The sequence below is a fragment of the Heterocephalus glaber genome, unplaced genomic scaffold (assembly GCF_053883595.1).
Source record: "Heterocephalus glaber isolate CG9 unplaced genomic scaffold, H.glaber_assembly_v1.0 deba00001097, whole genome shotgun sequence".
Taxonomy (NCBI): Eukaryota; Metazoa; Chordata; class Mammalia; order Rodentia; family Bathyergidae; genus Heterocephalus; species Heterocephalus glaber.
The window spans coordinates 48,626-75,859 of record NW_028258191.1 but is presented as its reverse complement, the minus strand read 5'-3'; the positions used below and the strand labels follow the sequence as shown (position 1 = coordinate 75,859).

The following is a 27,234-nucleotide window of genomic DNA, read 5'->3' as shown; positions in this document are numbered from 1 at the left end:
CTATTTTGTTGTTAGAGACTCGCCTTCCAGCGTTTCTCTCTCCCTCTTATTTTTATTTTTTCTTTTGGTGCTGGGGATCCAACTCGGGTCCTTGCGCTTGCGCAGCAGGCGGCGAAACAACTGAGCTAAATCCCCGGCCCTCTCTCTCACTCTTTAAGACACACTGAGCTCCCTCAGCAGCCTCCATAGCAGCAGCTCTCTTCCTGGAGAAAAGCTTCCAGGCTCCTTACTCCATGGTCACTGATCTCATGAGCTCCCTTCAGAGACTCACAGTTAAGGAATTCTTTGTTGTCCCGGGACTTAATGGCTGCAGTGACCTGGCAAACAGAGAGGCTCATCTTGCTGTGAGATTCCAGGTTCTCTCAGGAATTTCCTTCCCTCCTTGGGCCTTCTCTAGTGCTCAGCACCCCACATGTCAGCCCTGGTGTCCTTGCCAGACTGACACTGCTCACATCTGATGCTCATTTAGCTTGGAGTTGCAGTTTTCGGGAAACGTGTGGCATTCAAATGAAAACATTTTTGTCATCATTTTCTTTTTTTTTTTTTGTACCGGGAATCAAACTTGGGACCTTGTGCTTGCGAGGCAGGCAGCCAGAATCACTGAGCTAAATCCCCAGCCTGTCATCATTTTCTATTCTCCATCTCAAGAGAATTTCTGAATGTCTGTAGACTCTGGGGACCCTTTAAAAATTTTTTTTCCTTAGCCAATTTATGCTGGGAACAAGGGTGAGAGCACAGAAGTTACTATAAGGAGAGATACATTAGAAAATATACTACTTTCAATGCTGCTCACTCCCACATTGTCCATAGTAATCATAAGGTCACAAAGAAATGATTAAATAAAGGATGGCCTGGCCATATCAGGACATACTGTGCAGCAGTGCAAACAATAAGAAGGAAGAATTTAGCGATGTGTAGCACCACACACCTGTCATCCCACCACTGGAGCCTGAGGCAGGAAGGATGTATGCTTGAGATCAGCTTGGGTAACTTAGCAACTCAGCAAGACCCTGTTTCAAAAAAAAAAAGGGGGGCCACTCAGTTTGAAGGCCCTGAGTTCAGTCCCCAGTATATCCGCCTCCCAAAAGAATTTCATTCATGAGGGAGATGCCAGGATTTAGCTCAGTGGTTTCTCCGCCTGCTGTGTAGGCGCAAGGATCCGAATTCAATCCCCGGTACAAAAAAAAAAAAAAAAATGAGGGAGATAGACATCTATTTATCAGTATTATCTAAGTATTTTATTTTATTTTATTTGTTATCAGCGATTAAACTCAGGTCCTTGCGCTTGCGCAGCAGGCGGTGAAACCACTGAGCTAAATCCCCAGTCCTATCTAAATATTTTAAATGACAGTATACTAAGTAAAATTAAATTCCTCTAGAAATTAATTTTTTTCTTATCATTTTGCATTTGAATGCCATAAGAAATCAGAAAAATGCAACTTGGAGCTAAACAAGCATCCCTGAAACCGGAGAGAGACATGGGGAGCCTCTCTCTGACATCCTCACTTTGCAGATGTAGAAAAAGGGGCCTCGAGAAGTTAAACTGGCTACTCAAGGTCCTATTTATCACATTGTAGACCAGGGCCCTCCTCTGCTAATCTGTTTACAGGTCATTAATAAAGTCAGCATGTTATCTCTGGCAGAGGGGAACTGGACTGGGTTCTAAAGAAGCCTTTATGCTTACGCAATATGCTTCACTGCACAGCCAGCGCTGAGAGACTCTGATGACCTCAGGACCGAGGGGGAGGCTGGTGTGTAACTCACTGCTGTGGCACCCTTGAAAAGGAAGATAATATTGCAGATATTGACAGGAAACACAGTGGCTTATGCCATCTTTAAACAATGTATCATCGTTAAGCTGTATTTGGTGAGATAAATTCGCTAGGGCCAAAATGTTCCAAGAAAAGGGAAACGCATATATGGAGGTTGCTACACTGAAACAGATCTCCCTCCAGGAGCAGCCAGTTCTCCAGTATAGCTGGATAAAATGGGGATAGTAGGAGCGGCAGGAGGGGAGGCTGGAGGGAGGCACCAGCCAACCCTGTGCCAAACTAAGGAGCGATTTTACCCCGAAAACTAGAAGATAACTCTTGAGGGTAAGGAACATTTGTTTTCCTCAATTATTTCAAGATACTTTTCAGAAATCCTCTCTGAAAGAGTACATATCTTATTTAGTATAGCTTGCCATCGGGTGCTTAGGAGAATAGAATAAATAAGGTGGCTCATGCCTGTAATCCCAGCACTCCAGGAGGCTGAGGCAGGAGGATCACTGCAAGTTCTAGGCCAGCCTAGGTCACACAGCGAGACCTTGTCTCAAAAAAAAAAAAAGTGGATTGCAACCATGAAACAAGAACAGATTGTGAAAGAGAACCAATGAATGATGATGACAATGTAATTACTGAAGTAAAAATTTGATAACCTGAATAGTAAGATAGGCAAAGAGAAGACTGAATACAAGCTGAAAGATTAAAAAGAATTTTCCAAGAGTGTAATGCAAAAGGCCAGAAAAATAAAAACTGAGAGGAATAGTGAGACATGCCTTATAGTACCATACTTTTCACATTTATTTAGGCAGATACAAAATGACAAATTCAAATATATTCTAATTTTTTGGATCATTTGTAGTTTTAGCTCTGGAATTTTCTTTTACTGGTAGGATAAACCACCAAAGCTGGTCAACTTTTAAGCAAGAGCAGGGATAAGAATCTGACTTGGCCGAGGGTCTCTTTGTAGAAGATTAAGGGCAATGTGTTGCATACATAGTCCTCTCCATGCCTAGGGTTTGGTGGTCTTCACTACCTGTAGGAATCCCTCAGGTCAAAAGATCCCAGAAATATGGGTTTTCAGTTTTATTCTCTCCTTTTTGGCTTGAATTGGAGGAAATGAAGACCAGGAATGTCAGTCCTCACTGTTTTAACCTTATATCTTAAAAGGAATTCCAGTGGGCCAGTGGTACACTCCCATATTCATTCTTGCTGTGCCATTGAGTCCACTCAGGTTCCAGCACATGCTTGTTTAATGTCCTTTGCTTATTTTCCCCCTGAATGTTGATATTTACCATTATGAGACAAACCACATAGCATCTCTATTCTACTTCCTTCTGCCAGAAAAAAAGTATTCATTATTCAGAATTTTGTACCTTCACAACACTTTCCTTTATGCTCCCCAGAGAGAAACAATTTCTCTCAGACTTTCTAAAAAGATTTCCTTCTTATGATAACATTTTCTGAATCAAAAATGAGTTTGAGGGCTGGGGATTTAGCTCAGTGGTTCTGCCGCCTGCCTTGCAAGCGGAAGGACCCGAGTTCGATCCCCAGTACCAAAAAAAAAAAAAAAAAATGAGTTTGGGCAGATCATTGACATATGATAAGATTTGTTGAGTGAATGAATATATGTATTCTTTGAAAACAAGCTGTTTTACAAAAGCTCTGTTACAAACACACAACATAGTAGTTACTCTATTGAATTCATAGGTGCAACTTGAAGAATAGCACTTCCAACTCCAGAAGTATACTGATAATCATAATGGTTATAATTTATTAGAGGAAGATAGTATGGTATTGAGAAGAGCACAGGGCCGGGGATTTAGCTCAGTGGTTTCAGCACCTGCCTTGCAAGCATAAGGTCCTGAGTTCGATCCCCAGTACCAAAAAAAAAAAAAGAGAAGAGCACAGATTTGAGTTCAGAATTAGTTTTGGGTTTTTTTGGTACTGAGGATTGAACTCAGGACCTCTCGCTTGACAGGCAGGAGCTGTGCCACTGAGCTAAGTCCTTGGCCCTGCTGTTGTTGACTTTGTTGTTGTTGATTTTTTTGAGTTAGGGTCTCACTGTAGTTCAGGCTGGCCTTTGACTAACTATGCAGTCCAGGCTGGCCTCAAACTTGCAGCGATTCTCCTACCTCAGCCTCTCCAATGCTGGGATTTGTACAGGCATGGGCCACCACACCCAGCTCAAATTAGCTTTTGATCCTAAGCATGTTGCTTTATCTCACTGAACTTCAGTTTACTTGTGTATAAAATATGGGTCAATATATTTTTTGCAGGGTTCCTATGAGATTTAAATAAGCTAATATATAAGAAGGACATGTAGTTTCTGATATATAATGGGCACTCAATGAATGCTAACTCCTTTAGCACTTCACAGTGCATTTTCCAAAGAAACCTGTAAGTATTTAATTGGATCATCATAATACAGGTAGCCTTATAAATTTTGGAAAATTAGTTATGAATACATACATCTGACTCCTGAATATTGCATTTGCAAGTTAGAACAAAACATGAATCCAATAAAAAAAAGATTTTGTATTTAAGTTGTCATTATCTCCATTATTATTAATGCATTATTAATGCATTATCTGCATTATCCCCCCTCAGGATAAACAGACAAAAAGTGTTTTCTTCAATGACCACCCTGTGATTGTATGCCTTATGTGAATGCAAGTGATTCTACCTGTTGTGTATAAGCAAAGAAAGAGATGTTCTGAATCTTAAATTTAAACTCATTTGACAAGTGGTCAGTTTAAAAAATTTAGATAACTAATTCTTTTTTTGTCTTTATTTTGTTTACACAAACACACTCTTTGGTGTGCATAACTGAACCATATAATATGTAGGTCCTGATGGCACTCAAAAAGGGAAGACAGTCCTGTTGGTGGATCTCCACATCTAAACACGGGAACAAAAGGGTCAACTGATGGCACTGCCATCAGGGAGAGATAGGTCTTTTCCTTACAGCAGTGGTGCATGGGTTGGGCAGGGAAAGAACTGACTAGGTGAGCTTTTTTTTTTTTTTTTTTTTGGTACCGGGGATCGAACTTGGGTCCTTCTGCTTGCGAGGCAGGCAGTCAGGTAAGCATGTTTAAGTGAGAAATGGGAGGTATAGTGGTAAGTTGGACTCTGGTAAGCTGGGGTGCTGTCTGAGTGTAAGCGATGAGCTTTTCTCTTTCTATCCTAATGCAAGGAACATCAGATAAGAAATCTAAATGTATGGATTCACATTCGAGCTCTGGAACTTACCAGCCTGTGTCAACAGATGAATGGATAGAGAAAGTGTGGTATTATTCAAATACAATGAAGTACTACTCTGCCATAAATAGTATTAATTTCAGTCATTTGTAGGAAAATGATGTACCTAGAGTCAATAATTTAAGTGAAATAAATCAGATACACAAGCTTAAATATTACATGGTATTTTTTATATATGAAACCCAAAATATAAATAAAGAGCAAAACAAAAGATAGATGCTAGGAAACAGAGAGATAGATGTTTTGCAAAAAGGAAGAGGGCCAAGAGATGGAGGGAGGGGACAAAGAAGGGAGGAGGAGGGTGCGATGAAAGAATTGAGATGTGTTCTGGACATGTACCGGCTCCCCACGAGGATGTCTCAATGGTGTATTGCAAACATGTACAGTACTCAGAAAAAATAAAAATTGAAAAATACACGTAAGTCTTGGGAGTTAGGTGGTCTCAACTGGAATCCTGGATCTACTCATTCATTATTTGTAAAATTAGGATAATAATGATTACCTCAAATTTCTGTTGTGAGGGTTAAATGAGATATTTATGCACTTGCCATAGTGACTGGTATGTGCTCAACTATTATTAATTGCCACTCTTCTGTGACTTCTGCTGCTACTATTGCTACTACTAATATGAATGTTATTATTGTTAAATGATACAAGCCAGTGTATATATACTGTCTGAAAGAGTTCCTTCATTTGTGAAATGGAGACAGTAATCTAGCTCGTAAGATTATGATGTGAATTATAAAAAATTAATATATGAAAGAGTGATTGGTAAATAAAAATAAAAATAAGAACCATAAAATATTAAGTGTTGGTATTACAATTATTAGCAATATTTACCTATCATCTGTCTGTCTACCTACTAGTTTACTATCTAAAGCTTTTTTTTCCCCTCTCCATTTTATTTTCTCTCACGGTTCTCTTTCTCTTTCTCCCCTTCCTTCTTTCATTTCCTCTCCACAGGTGAATATTTTAGCTGACTTTTCCTGTCTTCTCTTCTTCTTAGATCTTAGTTTTCCATTTTACTCACATCATTTCATGCTTTAAAAATTATTTTAAGTTTACTTTATTAGTACATGTGTGTAGTACCTGATGTCCATATTCCTTGTGAGGAGTCGGTACGTGTACACACATATCCCAATCCTTTTTTTTTTCATCCCTTATCTTTTCCTTCCCTTCATCTCTTGGTCCCATTCTCCTTTGAGAATGATCTAACTCTTTACTTCCTATTACCTATTTTTCTAGTTCTATTACCAGAAGTACAAAAAGCCAATAAATACCCAAAGAAATCCTCAACATGTTTTCTCTAATATGAGAAACCCAGAGTAAAAATAAAGAGAATTTCATTCCATTATTCACTATTTTTAGTGGTTAAGATAAAGATTCAAAATCTGTACTGAAACTGTTTTTGTATATTGAATCCTTCCATAATAAAATTAGGTAAAGTAGACATTTTTTCTTTTTGTTCAACTAAATTTGAATTTGAACTTTGCTTTGTGAACTTTAATCGCTTTAAGTGTATTTATGATACTTGGTATGACACTAGTCCTTAGGCCTTAGAAGCTAAATAAAATACCTATGAATTACGCCCTTCAGGGCTGGGGATTTAGCTCAGGGGTTTCGGCACCTGCCTCACAGGCGCAAGGACCCAAGTTCAATCCCCAGTAGGAAAAAAAAAAAAGAAAGGAAAAAAAAGAATTAGGCCCTTCATCAAGTAGAATATGTTGACTGCAATTACTGAAGTAGCCCTTACTTTGCAGGTTTGGATTGGCATTTTATACTTTTATTTAATATTCTATAAACAAACATTAAAACACTTAAAGATATACTAAAACAGATGGCAGGTACTAATTATACAAACGTATGGTGAAAAGTAAAGTTTATTTCTAGATGAGTTTTTATATTTAAGATAAGCAGTGGTATTTCTCATTTCAATTGTTTTTATGAACCAGATTCTGGGAATGTCTATGAAAAAAATGTTATGTAGTTTTCCATTATTTTTATCTTTTCAAAATATGCTTATTACTGACTTATTCTGTGCAAGAAGCTTAACATCCAACAATATTCTTAGAACACACCCTTTTCACCAAATTTTTCACTGCTACAATGCTTTTATTCATCTTTGTTATATTTTAAACAGAGATAGTTACTCGTTACTATAAACAAATATAAAATGATAAATATGATACTTTATTCTCTATATGTGGAATGTCTAAAACAATGTGATAATATTAAAACTCTAATCATAATAAACTAAATAAATTCCATACTATGACATAAAAAAACCCACATGTATTCTGGGCAAGCAAACTCTCTTTGAAATGTAGAGTATTTTGATCATGTAGGAAGTAATTAATTAGGAACCTTTAAATACCCCACCACATAACAGTCTCCTTAAACATCAACCAAAGAGCCATAAGACTGTAGATGTTTACTTTGAAAAGTGGTTTGAATATTGAAAAACAGTATTTTAAGTATCCAAAACCATAGTATGTAGTTAGTATAATAGTGTATTTTAAAATTCCATGTATCCATGATTGTTTTTAAAATAGTATTTTTTAAACTTAATCAAATAAAATCATAAATAACTAAGGATCTCTATCTTCCCTAGCCTATTGTCTTCTCTATCAACAGGTTCTGACAACCACATAACCTCCCTCAATCATAAAGTAAACCTCCTTCCTCCTATATCTCACACTTGGCCCCACAAATATCCTCTGAAAAATCTCAATACTAACCCTTTAACTCAACAAAAAGTACTCCAATAGAATCATACGCCACATGAAACTTTTCTTCTCATCTGTTACAGTTCCCCCCGCAGACATCCCCTTAGTGTCTTATATTCTTCATCCAATCACATTCAATTCTCCTCCCTCCATTTCACTTACCTCACTGTAGAACAATTACAAATAATAAACAGTCATAGTGTGCATAGAGGATAGACAAAGGAGGAAGTGTAACTACAAGAACTATCATGTACAAGTGTTGTATGATAGAATCTGTTGATGCTGTTAAACTGGACATAATTCTTTCACCAAAACATAGGGACAGAGTTGAAATCACTTAAATAAAAGGAGTAAATACTTGCACGGACACACAAAGCTGAAAATTATTTACAAGGAGGCAACAGCCTACCAAAAATCTCCAAATAAACCACAAACCCTCCTCACTTTTCTAGTCCTCAACCTGTAGTAAGCCCTCAAAAAAAAAAATTAGAAAGAGGGGATATATATATATAAAAATACAGATACAAATATGAGCATGGGGAAGCAAGGCAACAGAAGAATTCCAAATTCATCGAACTCTTCCAAGGCAGAACAAGGGAACACAAAGGGAGAAGAAAACTAATACAAGGTAGCAGAACTCCATGAAAAGTTGGTAGAAGGCATGATGAAGATAATAGATGTTCAAAGAAGAAATAAATCAAAAATTCACAGCAATTTCACTCAATATGCCCAACATGAATTTTGGGGAAATAGGTAAAGAATTGGGCAAGCTAATCAAAATAGTTCAAAGCTTGAATGACTTATTCAACAAGAATATGGAAACCTTGAAAAGATGTCAAACAGAAATAGCTGAAATAAGAAACTCTATAGAAGTCATACATTGCAGAAATGACCAATGTGAAGACAGAGTGTCTGATATTGAGGAAAAAATAGTAAATTACAATAAAAAGCTCAAATAACTCAGTTTCCAGTTAATGGGCAACTGGGCTGTCTCCAAGCTTTAGCCATTACAAACTGTGCCACTATAAACATGGTTGCACAAAAAGAAAATAAGAGAACAAGATAAGACTATCTAACAACTATTAGAGGATAACAAGACAACCAATCTAAGGCTAATTGGAGTTAGAGGAAAGGTAGAAGATACACCAGACTGACTAACTAGATGCACATGGATTCACTAACATACTTACAGAAATCGTGGAAGAAAATTTTCCAAATATAAGAAAAGAGTTTAAAATACAAATAAGCAATGCTTATAGAATACCAAACAGTCACAATGAAAGAAGTTCACAAAAGCATATCCATGTTAAAGTCACAGATATACAGCCAAAAAAAAATTTAGAATTTTAAAGGAAGCCAGAGAAAAACAAAAAAATCACATATAAAGGTAAACCAATGAGAATCACAGTAAACTTTTTAGCACAAATCCTCAATGCCGGAAGAAATAAAAGGGAAGTATTTCAATCCATAACAGCAAGTAACTTCAAACCCAGATTAACTTACTCAGCAAAGCTATCCTTCAAAATAGATAGAGAAATAAAGTATTTCCATGAAAAAGACCAGCTCAAAAGATATGTGAATACTAAACAGTTCTTTTTTTTTTTTTGGTACTGGGGATCGAACTCAGGACCTTGCACTTGCAAGTCGGGCACCAGAACCACTGAGCTAAATCCCCAGCCCCTACTAAACAGTTCTTGAGAAAATAGTTAAGTATATTCTCCACCGAAATCATGAAATGGACACAGCTAAAAATAAAGAGGAAATTAGTGAGGTCAATGGATAAAAGCAACAAAAACTGTCAGGAAAACAAAAACAAAGGATTCACCAACAGGTAAAGAAGACAATGATAGTAAATAACCAACACATCTCAGTAATATCTCAGTAATAGTTAACAGCCTCAACTCTCCAATTAAAAGACACAGATTACCCGGGGATTTAGCTCAATGGTTCCGGTGCCTGCCTCAAAAGCACAAGGTCCTGAGTTCGATTTCCAGTACCAAAAAAAAAAAAAAAAAGACACAGATTGGCAGACTGGACCAAAAAACAGAATCCAACAATCTGTTGTATTCAAAAAACTTATCTAATCCTGAAAGATATTCATTGATAGACTAAAAATTAAAGGATGGAAAACAACATTTGATGCACCAGGACCCAGAAAACAAACAGGGGTTAGCAATTCTAATTATTAGCAATTCTAATATCAGACATTGTAAACTTCAAGTTAAAACTGAGTAGAAAAGATAAAGAAGGTCACTACATACTGGTTAAGGGAACAAACCAACAAGAAAGGCTAACTTTGATAAACATATGCATTGAACACTGGAGCATCTATCTTCATAAAATAAAAGCTACTGAAATTAAAAGATCAAATAAACACTAAAACAATCACAGTAGGGAATTTTAACATCCTGCTTTTGCAAAGAGGTAGATCAAAAAACCAACAAAGAAATATCAGGGCTGAACCACACCATTGAGCATATGGATTTACTAGATATACATACACAGAGTATTCCACCCTTATGCAACATACTATATATTCTTTTCAGCAGCACATATAACATTATCCAAAACAGATCACATAGGAGTCCACAAAACCAGTTTAAGTAAATATAAAACAATTGAATTTTCCCCATGAATACTATCAGACAACTGTGCAATGAAAGCAGAAATCAACAACAGAAAAATTTCAGAAAAGGCAAAAGCTCTTGTAAATTTAACAACACACTCCTAAACAAAGCAATGGGTCACAGAAGAAATCAAAGAAGAAATTTTAAAAATGCTGGAAGTTAATGACAGTGACTTGACAAGTCAGCAGAACCTCTGGGACACTATAAAAGCAGTTCTAAGAGAAAAATTAATCTCAATCAATGCTCACATTAGAAAACAGAGCAAGCCCAAATAAATAACCTTATGAGAAATCTTAAGATACTTTTGAAACAACAAACCAGTCTCAAACTGAAATTAAGGAGGGAAATTATAAAGATGTGACTAGAAATTAATAAAGTTGAGATTAAAAAAACTGTAAAAAATATCAGTGAATCAAAGAGCTGGTTCTTTGAAACAATATATATGCAATAGCTTAGCCCTTATGCAAGCTCAGCAAGAGAGAGGGAAAAGACTCATATTAGTGGAATCTAAAAAAGGTGAGATCACAACAGACATTGTTGAAATCTAGAAAATAGTAACTACTTTGAAAATTTAAATTCCAACAAATTAACTAATTTTAAAGAAATGGACAGATTGCTAGACACATACAAACTGACAAAACTAACCCAAGAAGACATAAATGTCCTTAACAACCTAATAACAAGCAATGGAATTGAAACAGTAGTAAAGAATCTACCAACTAAAAAACCTCAGATCCTGATGGATTCACTGCTGAATTCTATACAACTTTTAAGCTGTTATATCTTCAACACTCCTGAAGCTCTTCAAAGAAATTGAAAGGGATGCAGTGCTTTCAATTCATTTATGGAAGTCAGTATCACTCTGATCCCAAAACTGGATAAAGACTCAGCTAAAAAAGAGAAATATAGGCCAATCTCTTTAATGAACATAGATGCAAAAATCCTCAGAAAGACAGTAGCAAATAGAATGCCGCACATTATCAAAAAGATGATAAAGTAGGTTTCATCCCAGAGATGCAAGGATCATTCAACAAACATTAGTCAATACATGTAATACAGGGCTGGAGATTTAGCTCAGTGGTTCCAGCACCTGCCTTTCTTTTTTTTTTTTTTAATTAAATTCTTTGATTGGTACATTGTAGGTATACAACACAATTACATTTCTCATTGGGAATTGTACCTTTACATAATGCATCTTGGTTCTTACTTTTTCCCCATTCCTAGCCCTCCCTTCAAGCCCTCCACCCTTCCCTATTTACAAAGACTTTCTTTCCATTTTTTCCATTTCTCAGCATTTTTCCTTTCCCTTCTTTCCTTTCCCCTGCCCCTCCCACTACCCCTACCCCTTTGGACCTTTTCTTCCTATTTTGCATTATCGATTATTCATTCTAAACATTGGTACATTTTAGGTATACAATATAATGACATTCATCATTGGAAATTTGCACCTTTACATAGTCTCTCTTGGTTCTTATTTTTCACCCTTGCCCAGCCCTCCCTTCAACCCCTCCAGTCCTCCCTATTTACAAAGATTTTGTTCCTATTTTTCCATTTTCTCATATTAATCCCATTCCCTTCTATCCTTTCTCCTAGCCCTCCCATTTCCTTCCCCTTTGCCCCTTTTCTTCTTATTTCACATTATCTATTATACATTTTAGTCCTTATTTACGCTTTGTTTCTCACACCAGAGAAATTATTTGGTATTTATACATGTGTGTCCTATTTATTTCACTTAAGAGTATTGCCTCAATGTGCATCCACTTAGCTATAAATGTCTCTAATTTCTCATTTTTTATGGCTGAGTAGTACTCCATTTTATAAAAAATACACTCCACATTTTCTTTATCCAGTCTCCAGTTGATGGGCATTTGGGCTGTTTCCAAGTTTTAGCTATCACAAACTGTGCTGCTATGAACATGGACGCACATATATCACTGTGGTATGATTCTTTTAATTCTTTGGGGAAGATCCCCAGCAGTGGAATAGTGGGGTCAAATGGGACTTCCTGTCCTAATTCTTTGAGGTATCTCCATACTGCTTTCCACAGTGGTTGCACCAGTCTACACTCCCACCAGCAGTGGAGCAGGGTTCCTCTTTCCCCACAGCCCCAAGAGCATTTGGTATTGGTTGATTCCATGATAGCAGCCATTCTTTCTGGAGTGAGGTGGAATCTCAGCATTGTTTTCATTTGCATCTCTCGAATGACCAGTGATGCTGAACATTTTTTCATGTATTTATTTGACATTTCTACTTCTTTGTGTGAGAAATGTCTGTTCATTTCAGATGCCCATTTTTGGATTGGGTCTTTAAATTTGGGAGGTCTGATCTTTTCAAGTTCTTTATAGATTCGAGATAGTAGACCTTTGTCTGAGGAAGAGCAGGTGAAGATTTTTTCCCACATTGTGGGTTGTCACTTCACACTGCTGGTGGTTTCACTTGCTGTGCAGAAGCTTTTTAATAAGAAGAGATCCCACTTATTGTTTGTGCTAGTTCACGGGCAACTGAGGTTTTGTTCATAAAATCTTTTCGTACACCGATGTCTTCAAGGGTTCTACCTAACCTCTGTTCCAACTAGTTCAGAGTTTCTATTTTAATATTTAGATCTTTAATCCATTTTGATTTTAGTTTAGTGCATGGTGAGAGATACAGGTCTAGTTTTAATCTTTGGCAAGTTGAAGCCCAATTTTTCCAGCACCATTTATTAAAGAGGCTATCTTTCCTCCAGTGAGGGTGTTTGGCTCCTTTGTGGGAGATGAGATGGCTGAGTGTGTCTCGCTTTGTTTCTGCATCTTCTAATCTGTTCCACTGGTCCTCAGGTATGTTTCTTTGCCAGTACCATGCTGTTTTTTATCACAGTAGCTTTGTAGTAGAGTTGCCAGTTGGGGATTGTGATACCCCCTGCCATGGCTCTGTTACCTAGAATTGCTTTTGCTTTTCTGGGTCTCTTCTTGTTCCAAATGAATTTTTGGATTGTTTTCTCAAGGTCCATGAAGTATGCTGTTGTGATCTCAATTGGAATTGCTTTAAATCTATATAGCAGTTTTGGAAGTATGGCCATTTTCACCATATTAATCCTTCCTACCCAGGAGCAGGGGATGTCTGTCCATTTTCTGATAGCATCTTCAATCTCGCTTTTCAGAGTGCCATAGTTTTCAGAGAAGAGGTCTTTGATTTCTTTCATTTGGTTGATTCCTAGGTATTTCAATTTTTTGGATGCTATTGTGAAAGGAATTATTTGCCCTATTTCTCTCTCAATGAGTCTGTCATTGGTGTAGAGGAAAGCTATTGATTTTTGTGTGTTAACCTTGTAACCAGCTACTTGACTGAATTTGGTTAGTAAGTCTAGAAGACTTTTGGTGGAGTTCTTGGGGTCTTCTATATAGAGTATCATGTCATCTGCAAATAATGACAATTTGACTTCTTCATTACCTATCTTTATTCCTTTTATTTCTTTCTCTTGTCTAATTGCCATGGCTAATGTTTCCAGAACTATATTGAACAAGAGTGGTGATAGTGGACATCCTTGTCTTGTTCCTGATTTTAGTGTGAAGGATTTCAGTTTTTGACCATTTAGTATGATATTGGCTGTTGGTTTTTCATAGATGGCTTCTATCAGTTGGAGGTAGGGACCATCTATTCCAATTTTTTGTAGGGTTTTTATCATAAATGCATGTTGGATTTTGTCAAATGCTTTTTCTGCATCTATGGAGATAATCATATGGTTTTTGTCCTTGGCTCTAGTGATATAGTGTATTACATTGATTGATTTTCGTACATTGAACCATCCCTGCATCCCTGGGATGAATCCCACTTGATCAGCATGTATGATCTTCTTGATGATGTTCTGCATTCTGTTAGCCAGTATCTTATTAAGGATTTTTGTATCTATGTTCATTAGTGAGATTGGCCTATAGTTCTCCTTTTCGGTTGGGTCTTTCTCTGCTTTGGGGATCAAGGTAATGCTTGCTTCCAGGAATGAATTTGGGAGTATTGCTTCCCTTTCAATTTCATTGAAGAGTTTAAACAGTAGTGGTAGCAGTTCCTGTCTAAATGTCTTGTAGAATTCGGGCTTTTCTTAGTTGATAAGTTTTTAATTACATTTTCAATTTCATTGGTTGATATTGGGTTATTCAGAATTTTTAGGTCTTCTTCGTTCAACTTTGGTAATTCATATGTATCTAGGAATCTGTCCATTTCTTCTGTTTTCCACCTTATTGGCATATGGGTTCTTAAAGTAGGTATTGATGATCCTCTGGATTTCTGCTGGGCCTGTTGTAATTTCACCCTTTTCATTCCTAATTGCATGGATTTGGGCCTTTTCTTTCCTTTTTCTGACAAGGTTGGCTAAAGGTTTGTCAATTTTGTTGATTCTTTCGAAGAACCAGCTCTTGGCTTCATTTGATTTTTTTGTATCATTCCATTTGTTTCCTATGTTGGGATTCCATCATGTTCTTGAGCTCCTCTCTAGATTTATTAATCATGTCTTGGACTAGGGGCACAATTTCTCCTGTTATCTGAGAAATTATTTCTGATTTCATTTTTTCCAGATCCCCTTTTGTTGCCAGTTCAGTGGGTCCAGGTGGTTGAGTATGAAAGTGTTCCATCTCATTTCCCTTTGGGGTTGCTGTAGGTGATCTGGAAGTCTGGTTTTGAGACTTATTTACGTGTTTTCTCATTTTGACTGTGGCGGGGGGCTGTTAGTGCCTGCACAGATTACCTCCTCTGAGCTGGGTGAGGTGGGACAGGGGCCGGGAGCAGCGGTAGGGATAGTGAACCAAAAGCCCTTTCCTGTGGGCTGGGAGCAGCTGGAGGGATAGTGGCCGGGCAGCCCCTTCCTCTGGACCAGGAGCAGTGGGATGATGGCTCAGAAGCCCCTCCCTCTGGGCCGGGAGCAGTGGGAGGGCTGGTGGCCCAGAAGCCCCTTCCTCTGGGCCAGAAGCAGCGGGAGAGAAGGTGGCCCAAAAGCCCTTTCCTCTAGGCTGGGAGCAGCGGGAGGGATGGTGACTGGGAAGCCCCTTCCTCTGGACCAGGAGCAATGGGATGACGGCTCAGAAGCCCCTACCTCTGGGCTGGGAACAGTGGGACTCAGTACCTTGGTATGGTGGTCTGGTGTCCTGTGCGTCTTTGTAGTGTGGAATCAGGTGGCTGCCTGTCTGTAGCGGGGTGATTCGGTGTCTTCCGCGCGACTCAGGACCTTGGTAGGGTGTGCACAGACCTGCCTGTCTGCAGCGGGCTCTATTGGCTGTTATTATAGTGGGGTTGAAAGGGAGGAAAATGTAGGGAATTGTGGATTTTACTACAGGAGAATAAGGTAGAAAACTGCAGAGAATGGGAATTCTGCTTTGGGATTTGGAATGTATGCAAAGTAATTCGGTATTTTAATTACTATCTTCCTCTTATTCAATATTCCTTATCTTTTCAATCTTAACTAAAAGGTATAGTCTCATGGTTTAAGGCTTAAAATATATAAAGTAAGAAGATTGATCAAAAAATTGCACTTGAGGTTGAAAACTTCATTTGAACTATTAGACTCCCTGGAAGGTATTTTTTTATAATGGTGAATTTATTTGTTACATGCCATTATTATTTGCACAGTATAAGATAAAACAGTTGACAAAGAAGCAGAGCAGCAGTTTATGATACACACCATTTTCATATGCTTTGGCTGTAATAAAAATTCTAATGTGAGTACAAAGACAACTACTTTGTAAATGTGTTATTTGTCCATCTGACTTGGTCTGTAAGCTTTGCTGGATTTCATTGACTTCTTGTTTGAAGTGCTTAAGGAGGCTCAAACTCTCATCCTTATTGAAGTAATTCATTAAAGGGTATAGAGCCAGTTACTAGTGGGTTAGAACAAGGTCCATAATTTGTTTTTCTATAGTCAGGGATTCAGGCTTAAAACAATCCTCCTTTAATCATGAGAAACACAAATTTTCAAAATGTAGACTGTAGTGTAGAAGCAAAGTAGTCAGGCTCTGAGACATTACTGTATTTTTAGATTGGGGAGGGGTTGAAAGATATATTGGTCTAAGTTAAGATCTATTGGTAGAGGACCTGATTTCAAATACGAAATCAACTTTCCCACTTCTTTTTCCTATTTATGTTCCCTGCGCCTTGTCAGCTACTGGGCCTTTATATACAGAAAGGTTTCTCATGCATTAGGCCTTATTTGGTATCTACATGCAGTGATGATATGGGCCAGTGCTCTTGAGCAGCCATTTCTGAACAATGAGACATAAATTGTTTTTACCATCTGTATTACTTTATTATACATAAAAAAGCTTTTCTTTTGTTTTTCACATTTTTCCTAGTGCTAAAGCAATACAGATTTTGTAAGGTAATATATTGTTCAAAGTTTGAAGTGGAAGCATGGATAAATTACGTTTTATTACCATTGTTTTACGAATCTTTCCCAATATGAACTGCTTGCTTTTGCTACTATTTTGTCATTTCCTCAAAGTGCAATGAAATGACCTGTCTTTAGTGATATAGCAATATAATTGAGAGAAAACTTCCTGAGTATTAAACTATTTCCTTTTAATTTCTTATTCTGATAACAAACACAATTTTAGAGAAATGAATGTTCCTGAAACAAAGCCTCTTATTTCTGTAATTCTACTCCAATTTTGATTTGCTCAAGAATACAACTTTATCTGATTTTATCTTTTTGACTTTTTGCCTAGAAATGCCATGACAGCTAGAAATTGTGAGATTATTGCTCTGAAAATTATAAATGTCTAGATCTTTGTAATTAGCAAGGTGAGCCAGAGGTAATGAGCCTTACCTTTTCAGAACGGTATTTCGGGTGCTAACATAGGTTCCACCACGAGCACTTGCACAGCAGCTGGTAGTGCAGTTTTTAAGATAGTGCTATTTGCTGATACTCATATCATCAATCATGCTAAAACTATTTCCTGTGTACACACTGAGTACACACACATACATACGACAGTGTAAAATTCTGAGGTTAATTCTAAGCAATTGGAATCACTTACACAAGCAACTTCAGTGAACTACTTTTTGAGTTACATCCCGATGAGAAAAACAGAGAGCTGATATAAAATATTGTTTTCATGTAGAAATAATTCTATGTAGAGAAAAAACAAAGCATATGACTGTAAAACCTGAACTAATTCTTTAATTTTTAGTTCTGGTGATTTGTGGTTGTTGTTTGTTTTAACCCTGGAGCCTCAGAGAAACTGGGATATTAGATTTTACTCAGCTTTCTACATCTCATATCCTCTCCTGTTCAAGCTTGTCTGGGAATTTCATCCAATTCGTATTTGAGGGGCAGTCGAAGGCATTTCAGCAAAGCAAACAACTAAATGATATGTCAGCCAAAATTGAAATGTTTACTTTAGAAGCATTTTTGAATATAATTAACAAAGCCTATAAAATAACAAAAATTCAACTAGAAAGACTTTAAAATGCATGGAAAAAGAGGATTCCTTTATGTTTTCTTGAGGTTTGAGCCATAAACATTTTGAAGTCCACAAATATATTAGGAACGTCAGCCAAATTTTATCCCTGAAGTATTTAATTCTCACCACTCTGACAGACTTGTTGTCAAATGCTCTTCAAATTGCAAGCATAAAATCTATTCTAAGAATAACTGGTAGTAAATAAGTGTGGAACTCCCTGCTTAGGTTTATGTGATCCATTTTCTTAATTTAGAACAACTTTAAAAGCATGGGCACTAAGAACTTCATTTTGACAAGATTGGTGCTCTTTTCCTTTTTATTAAGATAAATTTTTTCTCTCAAATTAGTATTAACTCTTGATTGGTTACCATACTACTTCTGAGTGACATCTGACTAAATCTACGAATCCAAGAACACAGTGTATATATGGAATATATATGATTTTTAAAATTTTTATTTTTACATATATTAGTACGTTTGCAACACATAATGATTATTCATCATGGGGAATTGGTACATGTATATAACAGATCTTAATTCTTTTTATATTCCCTTCCCCTACTCTCCCTCCATTTTTTGGTACCCTTTGTATATGCTTTTTGCATTTTGATATCTACTTGTAACCTCTAGGATGCTTACTTTACCCAATGAAATTCTGGGCATGCAGGAGCGGGATTTATGACTACGCTTTTTTTTTTTTTTTTTTTTTTTTTTTTTGCTACTGGGGATCTAACTCAGATCCTTGCACTTACGCAGATGGCGGCAAAACCACTGAGCTAAATCCCTGGCCTGTGACTACACTTTTAAGAGTTTTTGGTTCAGTGGTGGTTCAGCCTGTGAATTTGAATCACCTATGGTTCTATGTCATTAGTATGTCTAATTTACAAACTCAGAGATAGTAGCACAGATGATTCTGATGAACAGCCACTATCAAGAATATTAGATTTTGGTGGGGATTTATTTTTGAAGTAGAAACTTGTGACACTTTTATTATAATATGGGAATTGGCAACATGTCTTTTTGATTCCAGTAAGTTTGGGATGAAAGCATTTAATTATTTATGTGGACACGAATGGCTTTCAAAATAAGGCACTTAACATATTTATTGAGCTTTCTAATAAGAATAATTTTCAATGCATCTTTAAAAGTGCTACTGAAATTTGCATGTAGTTTGGGAATGGAATTTAAGAAATCATTTACATCTGCACTCCAAAACAGTAGTCACTAGCTGCATATGGCTACTGAAGCAATTGAAGGATGGTTAATTAGAATTGAGATGTACTAAAAGTATAAAGTACAGGCAGTATTTTGAATAGTGTGCAAAAGTATACTAAATATATTTTCTCTACAGATCATATGAATATTAAATATCAATAATTTTCATATTTATTACATTTTGCAATGGTTTACTTTAAATATCTGAATATATTGGTAGTGTGCATTGAAATTTTACAATATATTGGCAATATTAGTGCACATAAAAAATGGAAGTGAGATTTACTCAGACACCAGCTTAGTCTCCATAATTGTTATTTCTTAAAGTTTCAGAATGTGAAATAATGAACTAACGAACTAATCTTTATTTCAGTTTTGAAGTGGAATCTATGATATATTCTCTAGGCACAATATATAAAAAGCCTTTAAACTTTAAAGATATTTGATGATTTAACGTTAATAATGGAGTCTCAAGGAATCACAAAAATTATTAGAATTTATAAATAATAGGTGGCTGTGTAAGCTAATAAATTTTGTTTTGCTTTTTAGTTTTTTGAGCTGACATAGTGAAGAAAATTATGCATATGATAGGGTCAGAGCCTTGGTTGGAGCTATTAGAACCCTTGAGCATCTCATAACTTGGGAAGTTACACTGTAAATAGGTCACTAGAAAATTTAGTTTTTGAATCCAGTTTCTTTCAGCTCACATTCAAGTAGATGCCTTGTAAGCAGTGGGTGATTCTCAAGTTTTGGTTAAAAATTAAGAGTTGTTAAATGTAAACTTTTGCCTTCAACAATCATGTCATCACCAAGTACAGTATGTGGACAGTTGAAACCAGGGTTAAGTTTCGGCAGGCAAGGAAAGTTCTGCAAAAAGTGATTGTGGTAATGGACAATGGAGTCCAAACTAGATAAAAGGGGACATCATAAGTAGAGTAAGACTGAAATAAAAAAACCGTGAGGTCAAGTGACTGAAGTTCAGTGGGGCTGATTGAGCTATATAAACAAAAATAGTAGGTAAAGTATGAGATGCTTGAAATCAAGATTTCAGCAGTATGTAGTATTTGGTGAATATGGAGTCTAAGTTCCCTTGTTGGGAATGAGTGGTTAAGATAGGTAGAGAACACACACTGCATTTGAGTAAATCAGGGAACTAAAGGAAAAGGTATTGGAAATGAAATCATTAAGAATGTTGTAGGTAGTAGTAGAAGGCAAGACTGTGTGAAACAGAAAGCAACCAGATGGGCTGAGTCATGTATTCTTGGTCACTGGCTCTCAAATGGGGTATTTTGCCCCTTAAGGTACATTTGACAGTATCTGGAGATAATTTTGGTTATCACAACTGGGAGAAGGGTGTGTGTGTGTGTATATATATATATATATATATACACATACACACACTATTGGTGTCTAGTCAGTAGGGCTAGGGATGCTTCTAAACAACCTGACCATGCTTAGTGCAGCCCTTTTCACAACAAAGAATTATCTGGTCTAAAATGTCAAGTACTGAGGTTGAGAAATACTGTTTTAGGTAGATGTATCAGAATCAAGGCATGTTGGTTAAAAAACAGGCTGAGAATTATCGGCCTAGTATTGTGTTTCTATTTTAATCAAATAGCTTCTAACAGAGTAAAGAATATACACATTAAAAATAAACATTCATCAGCCAGGTGTGGTGGCACAATTCCAGCACTCAGGAGGCTGAGGCAGGAAAATAGCCAGCCTGGGCTACATGGTGAATTCAAGGCTAGCCTGAAATACATAGCAAGATCCTGTCTCAGAAAACAAAACAAAAAATCCATTCACTAAATGAACAAACATGTTGCAACCCTACTTAATAAGACAACACTATTCTAGATGCTTAAGATTTCTCAGTGAATACAGCAGGTAAAGATTCATGACCTGGAAAAATTTTATTTAAGCAAAATGGGATAGAAAATAAATAGTATAAATAATAAACTAATAAACAGAAAGTGCTAAACGCTAATAAGAGTAGAGCAGATTAAGGTTATTGTGAGTGTTGAGGATGATAGAACAAAGAAAAGTGAGTTGCAGTATTAAATATGAAGCCAGGCATGGTGGCACCCACTCATAATCCCAGCGCTTCTGAGGCTGAGACAGAACTTCCACAAGATCGAGGCCAGCCTTGGCTATGTAGTGAGGCGCCATCTCAAAAAGCCAAACAAACAAAAATTTTTAAAATATGAGGGTGTCAAAGATTTCATTGATGTGGCATCAGAGATTTAAGATTCTAAAAATTATAATAAATATATTTTGACCTGAAAATGTAATTTGGGTTTGCACAGGTCTAATAGAAAAGAGGAATATAACTGATTCTCCTTACTAGGAAAAAGGTGGATTATCCTAAGTACTTTGAGTGATACAAAGTTAGCTTCTATGGAGCTTCATAAAGAACAAAAATCTTGGAAAACAGACAGCATAAACAGGACAATAATTCTGCCCTTTACTATTTATCCCTGTTTTGATCCTGTTTAATTTGGCAGAGAATTGACAGGTTGATGATTAGCCCTTATTTAACCTTATTCTTCCTATTTGCACCTTTTCAGCAAGTTAGAATTAGTTGGTGATCTAGATTTCATAGTGATATGAATGAAGGCAAAAGAGAATGGATTTTCAGGATGGGACTGGAAGCGGTGGGAGAAATGGAAAGATTAATTTTACAAAAGGAGATAATCTGAATAAAGATTTATGATATTTATATTAATCTTGCTGTTAATCACCAATTTTCAGTGTCTGAATAAAGCCTCATTAGTTCTCTCTGCCTCTCAGGTATGGTAACAGCAGTAGGAACTATGTTATCCGGGTTGGAGACTATCATACTTTGGTGCCAGAGGAATTTGAAGAAGAGATTGGAGTTTAACAGATTGTGATTCACAGGGCATATCGCCCAGTCAGCAATGACTATGACATTGCCCTGGTTAGATTACAAAGACCAGAGGAGCAATATGCCAGAATCAGCAGCCATGTTTTGCCAGCCTGTTTACCACTCCGCAGGGAGAAGCCACAGAAGACAGCCTCCAATTGTTACATAACAGGGTGAGGAGACACAGGTAATAACACAGAAATGATTAAGGAAAGCTGGACATGTTCTTTTGTCCAGTATCACAATTCGAATGTAAAATGGTGAGCAAGATCTTTAAATGGGTTCAGGCTGTTGTTTGGAAATTATGCCAGGTATGAAACGCATACATATAATCTAGATTCTTATCCTGAAGGTACTGGTGGTTCCAATTCAGATTTTAGCACAGATAGAACTCAATTGCCAGTGGAATTTAGGAGTACAGAATATTCTAACTTTTGGTTCTTCAGACCTTTGAGAGGACAGGAAGAGATTTTAAAATCCTATCCTAACCCTACATGTGGGCCTGGCATTCTATAATTTAAGTTTTTCTAGATGCCTTTGATATAGTAGGCCCAGAAAAGGCTTTGGGGTCTAGTTTTTTTGTTTGGCATGGAGTCCTTACCAAGTTAAATTTAATGGAGAGTTCTTAAATATACAGTAGACAAGGCCCACTGAGTCAAGTTTTTCCATTGTGCCTTCCCAATCTTGCCACTTGTAACCCATAAGCATGAGTAGTGTTTAGCTTATGTTCTTTTCAGGCAAAAAATAGTTCTTTGAATTGTCTTGTAGAGTTAAATCGTGTCTTAGTAGAATCCTTGCACAGGATGAAACTTGAAATTGTAGGTTGGCTGTTTTCCACCAAAAAGAATTACAATTATACTTTTGAAGTGTCAAATTATTCCTACAGGCGATAAAAATAAGGTTTTAATGTTTATTTTATTCCACTTTACACTAAAGCTGGTTTTACAGAACATTTATAGCAGCTATTGAATACTAAGAAAACATTGGGAATTTCCTGAAGTAAATGGGGGAGGGGGAGGCATTTCTTGAAGCAATTTAATAATAAAATCAGGTCAAGGTACATCAAGTCTTTCAGAAGGCTAAAGTATACTAGAATTATGATGAATTATGTCACCTTCCTTTGGACATATCTAAATGAATAGAAATGACCAAAGAAGTAAATACTTTTTGACTAGAAGTAGACTTTTTGTGTTCTCCAATTTAACAGATGGATACAAAAATATGATGGAATCTGTACATCCCTAAGGTTATTATGGATATATTAACTGTACTGAACTAAGCCATGGCTTACCAGGAAGTAGTGCCTTAACATCAGTTAGTGAAACTTGAGAAGTCTCTTTATATATGGGAAAGTAATGCAACATTTTTTTTTCTGAACTATTCCTTTGCAAGTTTCTACTTAAGATAGCTTTGCCATTTTATGTACTCATCTGTAATTATCATTCATATTTAATCCTCAAATTGAAAAGTAGATGGTTCTCAAATGGATGTTCTGATGCATAACCAGCATGAATATATTGTTAGCTTTTTCAAATTTTGCTTTTTTGGGGGGAGATACTAAAGATTGAATTTAGGGCAGGGTGCGTGCTAAGCAAGCACTCTGCCACAGAGCTATATCCCCAGCCTATTTTTAGGTTTTTAATATATGCAATTGATATAGTAAAGCCTACACAAATATACTTTTTCTGGTCCTAACTTGGGACCTTGTGCTTGCAAAGCAGGCAGTGGAACCACTGAGCTAAATCCCTGGCCCACAAATGTACTTTAAAGTTACCTTTTCTTTATAGCCAAGTCCATGTTATGCATTATCCCGCCAAAATTCAGCACTAATAAATTTGAAAAAGATGTGCCAATTGAAGTACACTGAAGGATTTTGTTTGCAAGACTTATCATATGTTCATCAAACTGTCAAAAGTTGATTGTAAGCTAGAATCTCATTGACTAATTTATATATTTGGTCTGAGTAGGACAAGCATATTCAACAACACTACAACAAGCAGCCATCCCCTTACTTCCCAAGAGATTTTGTGAAGAACGCTATAAAGGAAGGTTTACTGGGAGAATGCTCTGTGCTGGAAACCTCCAGGAACACAGTCGTATGGACAGCTGCCAGGGAGACAGTGGAGGACCACTCATGTGTGAACGTCCCAGAGAGACCTGGGTTGTGTAAGGGGTAACTTCCTGGGGATATGGCTGTGGAGCCAAGGATTCTCCTGGTGTTTATACCAAAGTTTCAGCCTTTGTACCCTGGATAAAAGGCGTCACCGAGTTGTAACTCACAGAAACAGTAAATAGTATTTGAAGAAACTAATGGAAACCACTAACTGCAGTATTAGCACTAGAGAAGAGATAACTAATGGAAACCGAGATCCAGGTTTCTACTTTTTGTTGATATAAATTGTGTAGCCCTTGCTGCTTTTGTGATGTGAACACTTCTGGTTAGATACCTCAGTCTATTATCTTTAATTGCATCTTAGTCTGATTTAAATTACTAGGCAATTTTTTGCTTATTTCCTCTGCCTATTTCTCACCATTCTCCATTCTTTATTTTGTAGTAAGGCTGTTTTTGTTTGTTTGGATTGAGAATGCCCTATAATTGAACCTATATGGGGCATGTATTTATAAGAATCCATATTTAAAAGGTACCTTTATGCCTCTAAATGTGGCATTAGTGTATTTGTTCTTTTTCAAAAGGTTATCTTCATCTATCACCTGTGGCCTTTGTCAAATGAGCAAATCAATGGCACATAAAGGAATTCCATTAACAATTTCTAAGGTGGAATAGGATCATGAAGCCACAAGGACATTCACCTGTTACAATGTATTCCCCAATGAGGGCACCTGGTATTTCCAAGTATCCTTGTTAAGTAGAAATACTAAAGAAACTTAACTGTAATAGGAAACATGTCTATGACAATTAAAAATCGGATTTAACACGAACAGTGGTAGCTGAATATACAATCTTACCAGGCATATTAAATAATCTTTGACAACCACTTGAGATCTACAACTCAGTAGGCAGAACAAGAAAATATTACCCTGTTAGCATTGTCATTTTTCAGATTATGATGGGAGAGCCATCTGCTGGAACTTTCTAGCAATTGACATACCTGAAAGTTAAGACAATCTGATAAGTTAAAATGCTTCCCCTTGTCTTTGTACATCTATCAGATGTGTTATCAGTTTAACATGTGATAGGTTTATTAGGTGAATGTGCAACTGACAACTTACTAAACAGGCAGGAAAATGGAGTCTTAATTTTCAAATGGGCATGGTGAGAGGTTTGATTATGAGCTCTTTCTCTAAAAAGGAATCCCATGGATGTTGGAAATACATCCCCCCTCAATCCATGGTCATCTCACCCAAAGGTCAGTTTTCTTCTCAAGAGATTAAGTGACAGCTTTATAGGTAGGGCATTCTTGATAGCAAAAACAAAAATCTTTGCCCAAAATAAAAGGCACACACCATTAAGATACTTAATATTCCTAGATAGGGGAATTATTCCAGGTGTCATGGATACTTCCTCTTAATTCCAAGTTTAAAAAATGGTGAAGAGGTTAGCATGAACTTTAGTATGGTTGTAAATAACCTTCTCAAATTTTCTCTTGCACAGAAGCATGTCCCTTTTGTAAATCCTGTTTCCCAAAAACTGGCGCAAACTTATAGGTGATTTATAGCATTACTTTTTAGATGTGAAATTTGTAACAATTAGAATAGCAGTAAAAATTTTCTAAGAGCCCATCATTTCAATTTTAACAAAAACTACCAAAGCAGCATTCACATTTAGAGTCAAGGGCCTGAGAAAAATGTGTAATACAGGTGAAAAATTATCATTACAGAAAACTTTTAATAGCTGTCCTTGTAATTAAACTTGCTGAGATAAACATTCATACAGATGTTGTAAATATACCAGGGACTGGCAAATCTAAATGCAGCAAGAGTGGGCTGCAGTTAATTTATATGTAGAATACATGATTTATAAATATGTAGTCAATTTTGTCTTAAATGTTTCTTGGAAGATACAAGTTTTCAGTGCATATTTATGTAAATAAAACACATCAATTCTCATCTTGCATAGCTGTCTTAATTTTGGGGGTAGTATGAAAACACTGCTCCCTTGGGTAATTTTTATGTGCACGTTTCTCAAGCTGTATTTTCAATTCCTGTTACCTTTACACACTCTAACCGTGGACAGGGAGTATTTTTACTTTTTCTCCATTTATTGTTTAAAGAACTGCATATCCATGCACACACATCATTTTATTCAATTATATCAAGGAAATACCTTAAATGCTAATTTAAACATATATTGAAAATACTGTCCCAGTAATTTTCATATTACTTAAAATGCCCACTTCCCCACTAAGATTTATGTGACCCACTGTAACATGCTGCATAAGACTTCACCCGTTAACACTCTGGATTTCTTGATTATCTGTAAGAAAACTAGAACCAGCATTAGAAAGTTAGATCTGTGTACTTACCTTATCACTGCGATCTTAGCAAGTGATTTATTTTCTATTCAGTTGGCTCTAAAAGTCCAGTTATAAAAAGCCAGTCTAACAGAGTTTGACTATTCGATAATACTTATAAAAGGAAACGGAACGTACCTTGCTGTTTCCCGTTTCTCATCAACAGTAAGTTCCGCTTCCTAGAAACATTTGAACACTCATTAGAATAGACTGCCCGATAACTTGGCCTCCTTCAGGTTTTAAACAGTGAGGAATGTTACTTGTGCAAGTCAGAATCTAATACCAATTAAATGGTGACAGCTTTGCCAATAAACAAGAATATGCTCTTCCATGGCTAGGAAGGGAGACTGCCACGGCTGACAGGTCCCAAAGACACATGGAGATTCAGAGTCCAGAGTTCAGTCAGCAAGCCCAACTCCCAGTGATATTACTCACCACGTGATCAAATTGTGGCGGTTCTCAGGGAGCTCTGGCGCCGAATACAGGGTAGCCTCAAAATGGCCACATGACCTCGGCCGCGGAGCTGCCGATCTTCTGCCCCGGCGTTACCGGGTGCACAAACCTCGCCCTGGACAGACGCGAGCCTGGTCAGGGTCCGGGCCTGCGCGTGGCCGTCATGCGACCTAATACATGCGGAAGTTCTTTCGGGTCCTCGAACCTAAAGACTTTTAAAGCTGACCGCCTCCTACCACTAAAGCAAGAATTTTGAGCCCTCTGCATTTTAATCACGCCATTAAGTCCTGACCAAGATATTTCAGCGCAAAACACGACTCTTTACTCCCCACGGCCTAGACGCCTTCCGCATGCAAAAGGCCGAACCGCCTGGCCCGCCCTCTTTTATACAGCCTCTGATGCTCTTCCT

The 27,234-nt window shown here is 36.9% G+C and overlaps 1 protein-coding gene and 1 non-coding gene across 6 annotated transcripts in view; both read right to left on the bottom strand.

The window, feature by feature from the left end:
• Nucleotides 1–27,234, bottom strand: part of Tnfaip6 (TNF alpha induced protein 6) — a 52,057-nt gene extending 24,823 nt beyond the window's left edge. Inside the window, exons 1-4 of one of the 5 annotated variants that reach the window (XM_087210000.1) lie at nt 26,808–27,187; nt 26,511–26,551; nt 24,939–25,010; nt 1,685–1,776 (exon numbers count right to left, since the gene is read on the bottom strand). Coding sequence is in view for 2 of the 5 variants with exons in the window: in XM_087209999.1 (XP_087066125.1) it covers nt 26,511–26,551; nt 26,656–26,750 (136 nt within the window). In the remaining 3 variants the exon portion in view is untranslated. Of the gene's footprint in view, nt 1–1,684; nt 1,777–24,938; nt 25,011–26,510; nt 26,552–26,655; nt 26,766–26,807 lie in introns of those variants that run through there. The other 4 variants (XM_004870032.4, XM_087210001.1, XM_087209999.1 and 1 more) reach the window with 4 other exon arrangements.
• Nucleotides 26,624–26,754, bottom strand: LOC147828415 (small nucleolar RNA SNORA24). The gene has a single exon (XR_015450842.1). It is a non-coding gene; the product is annotated as a small nucleolar RNA SNORA24 (small nucleolar RNA).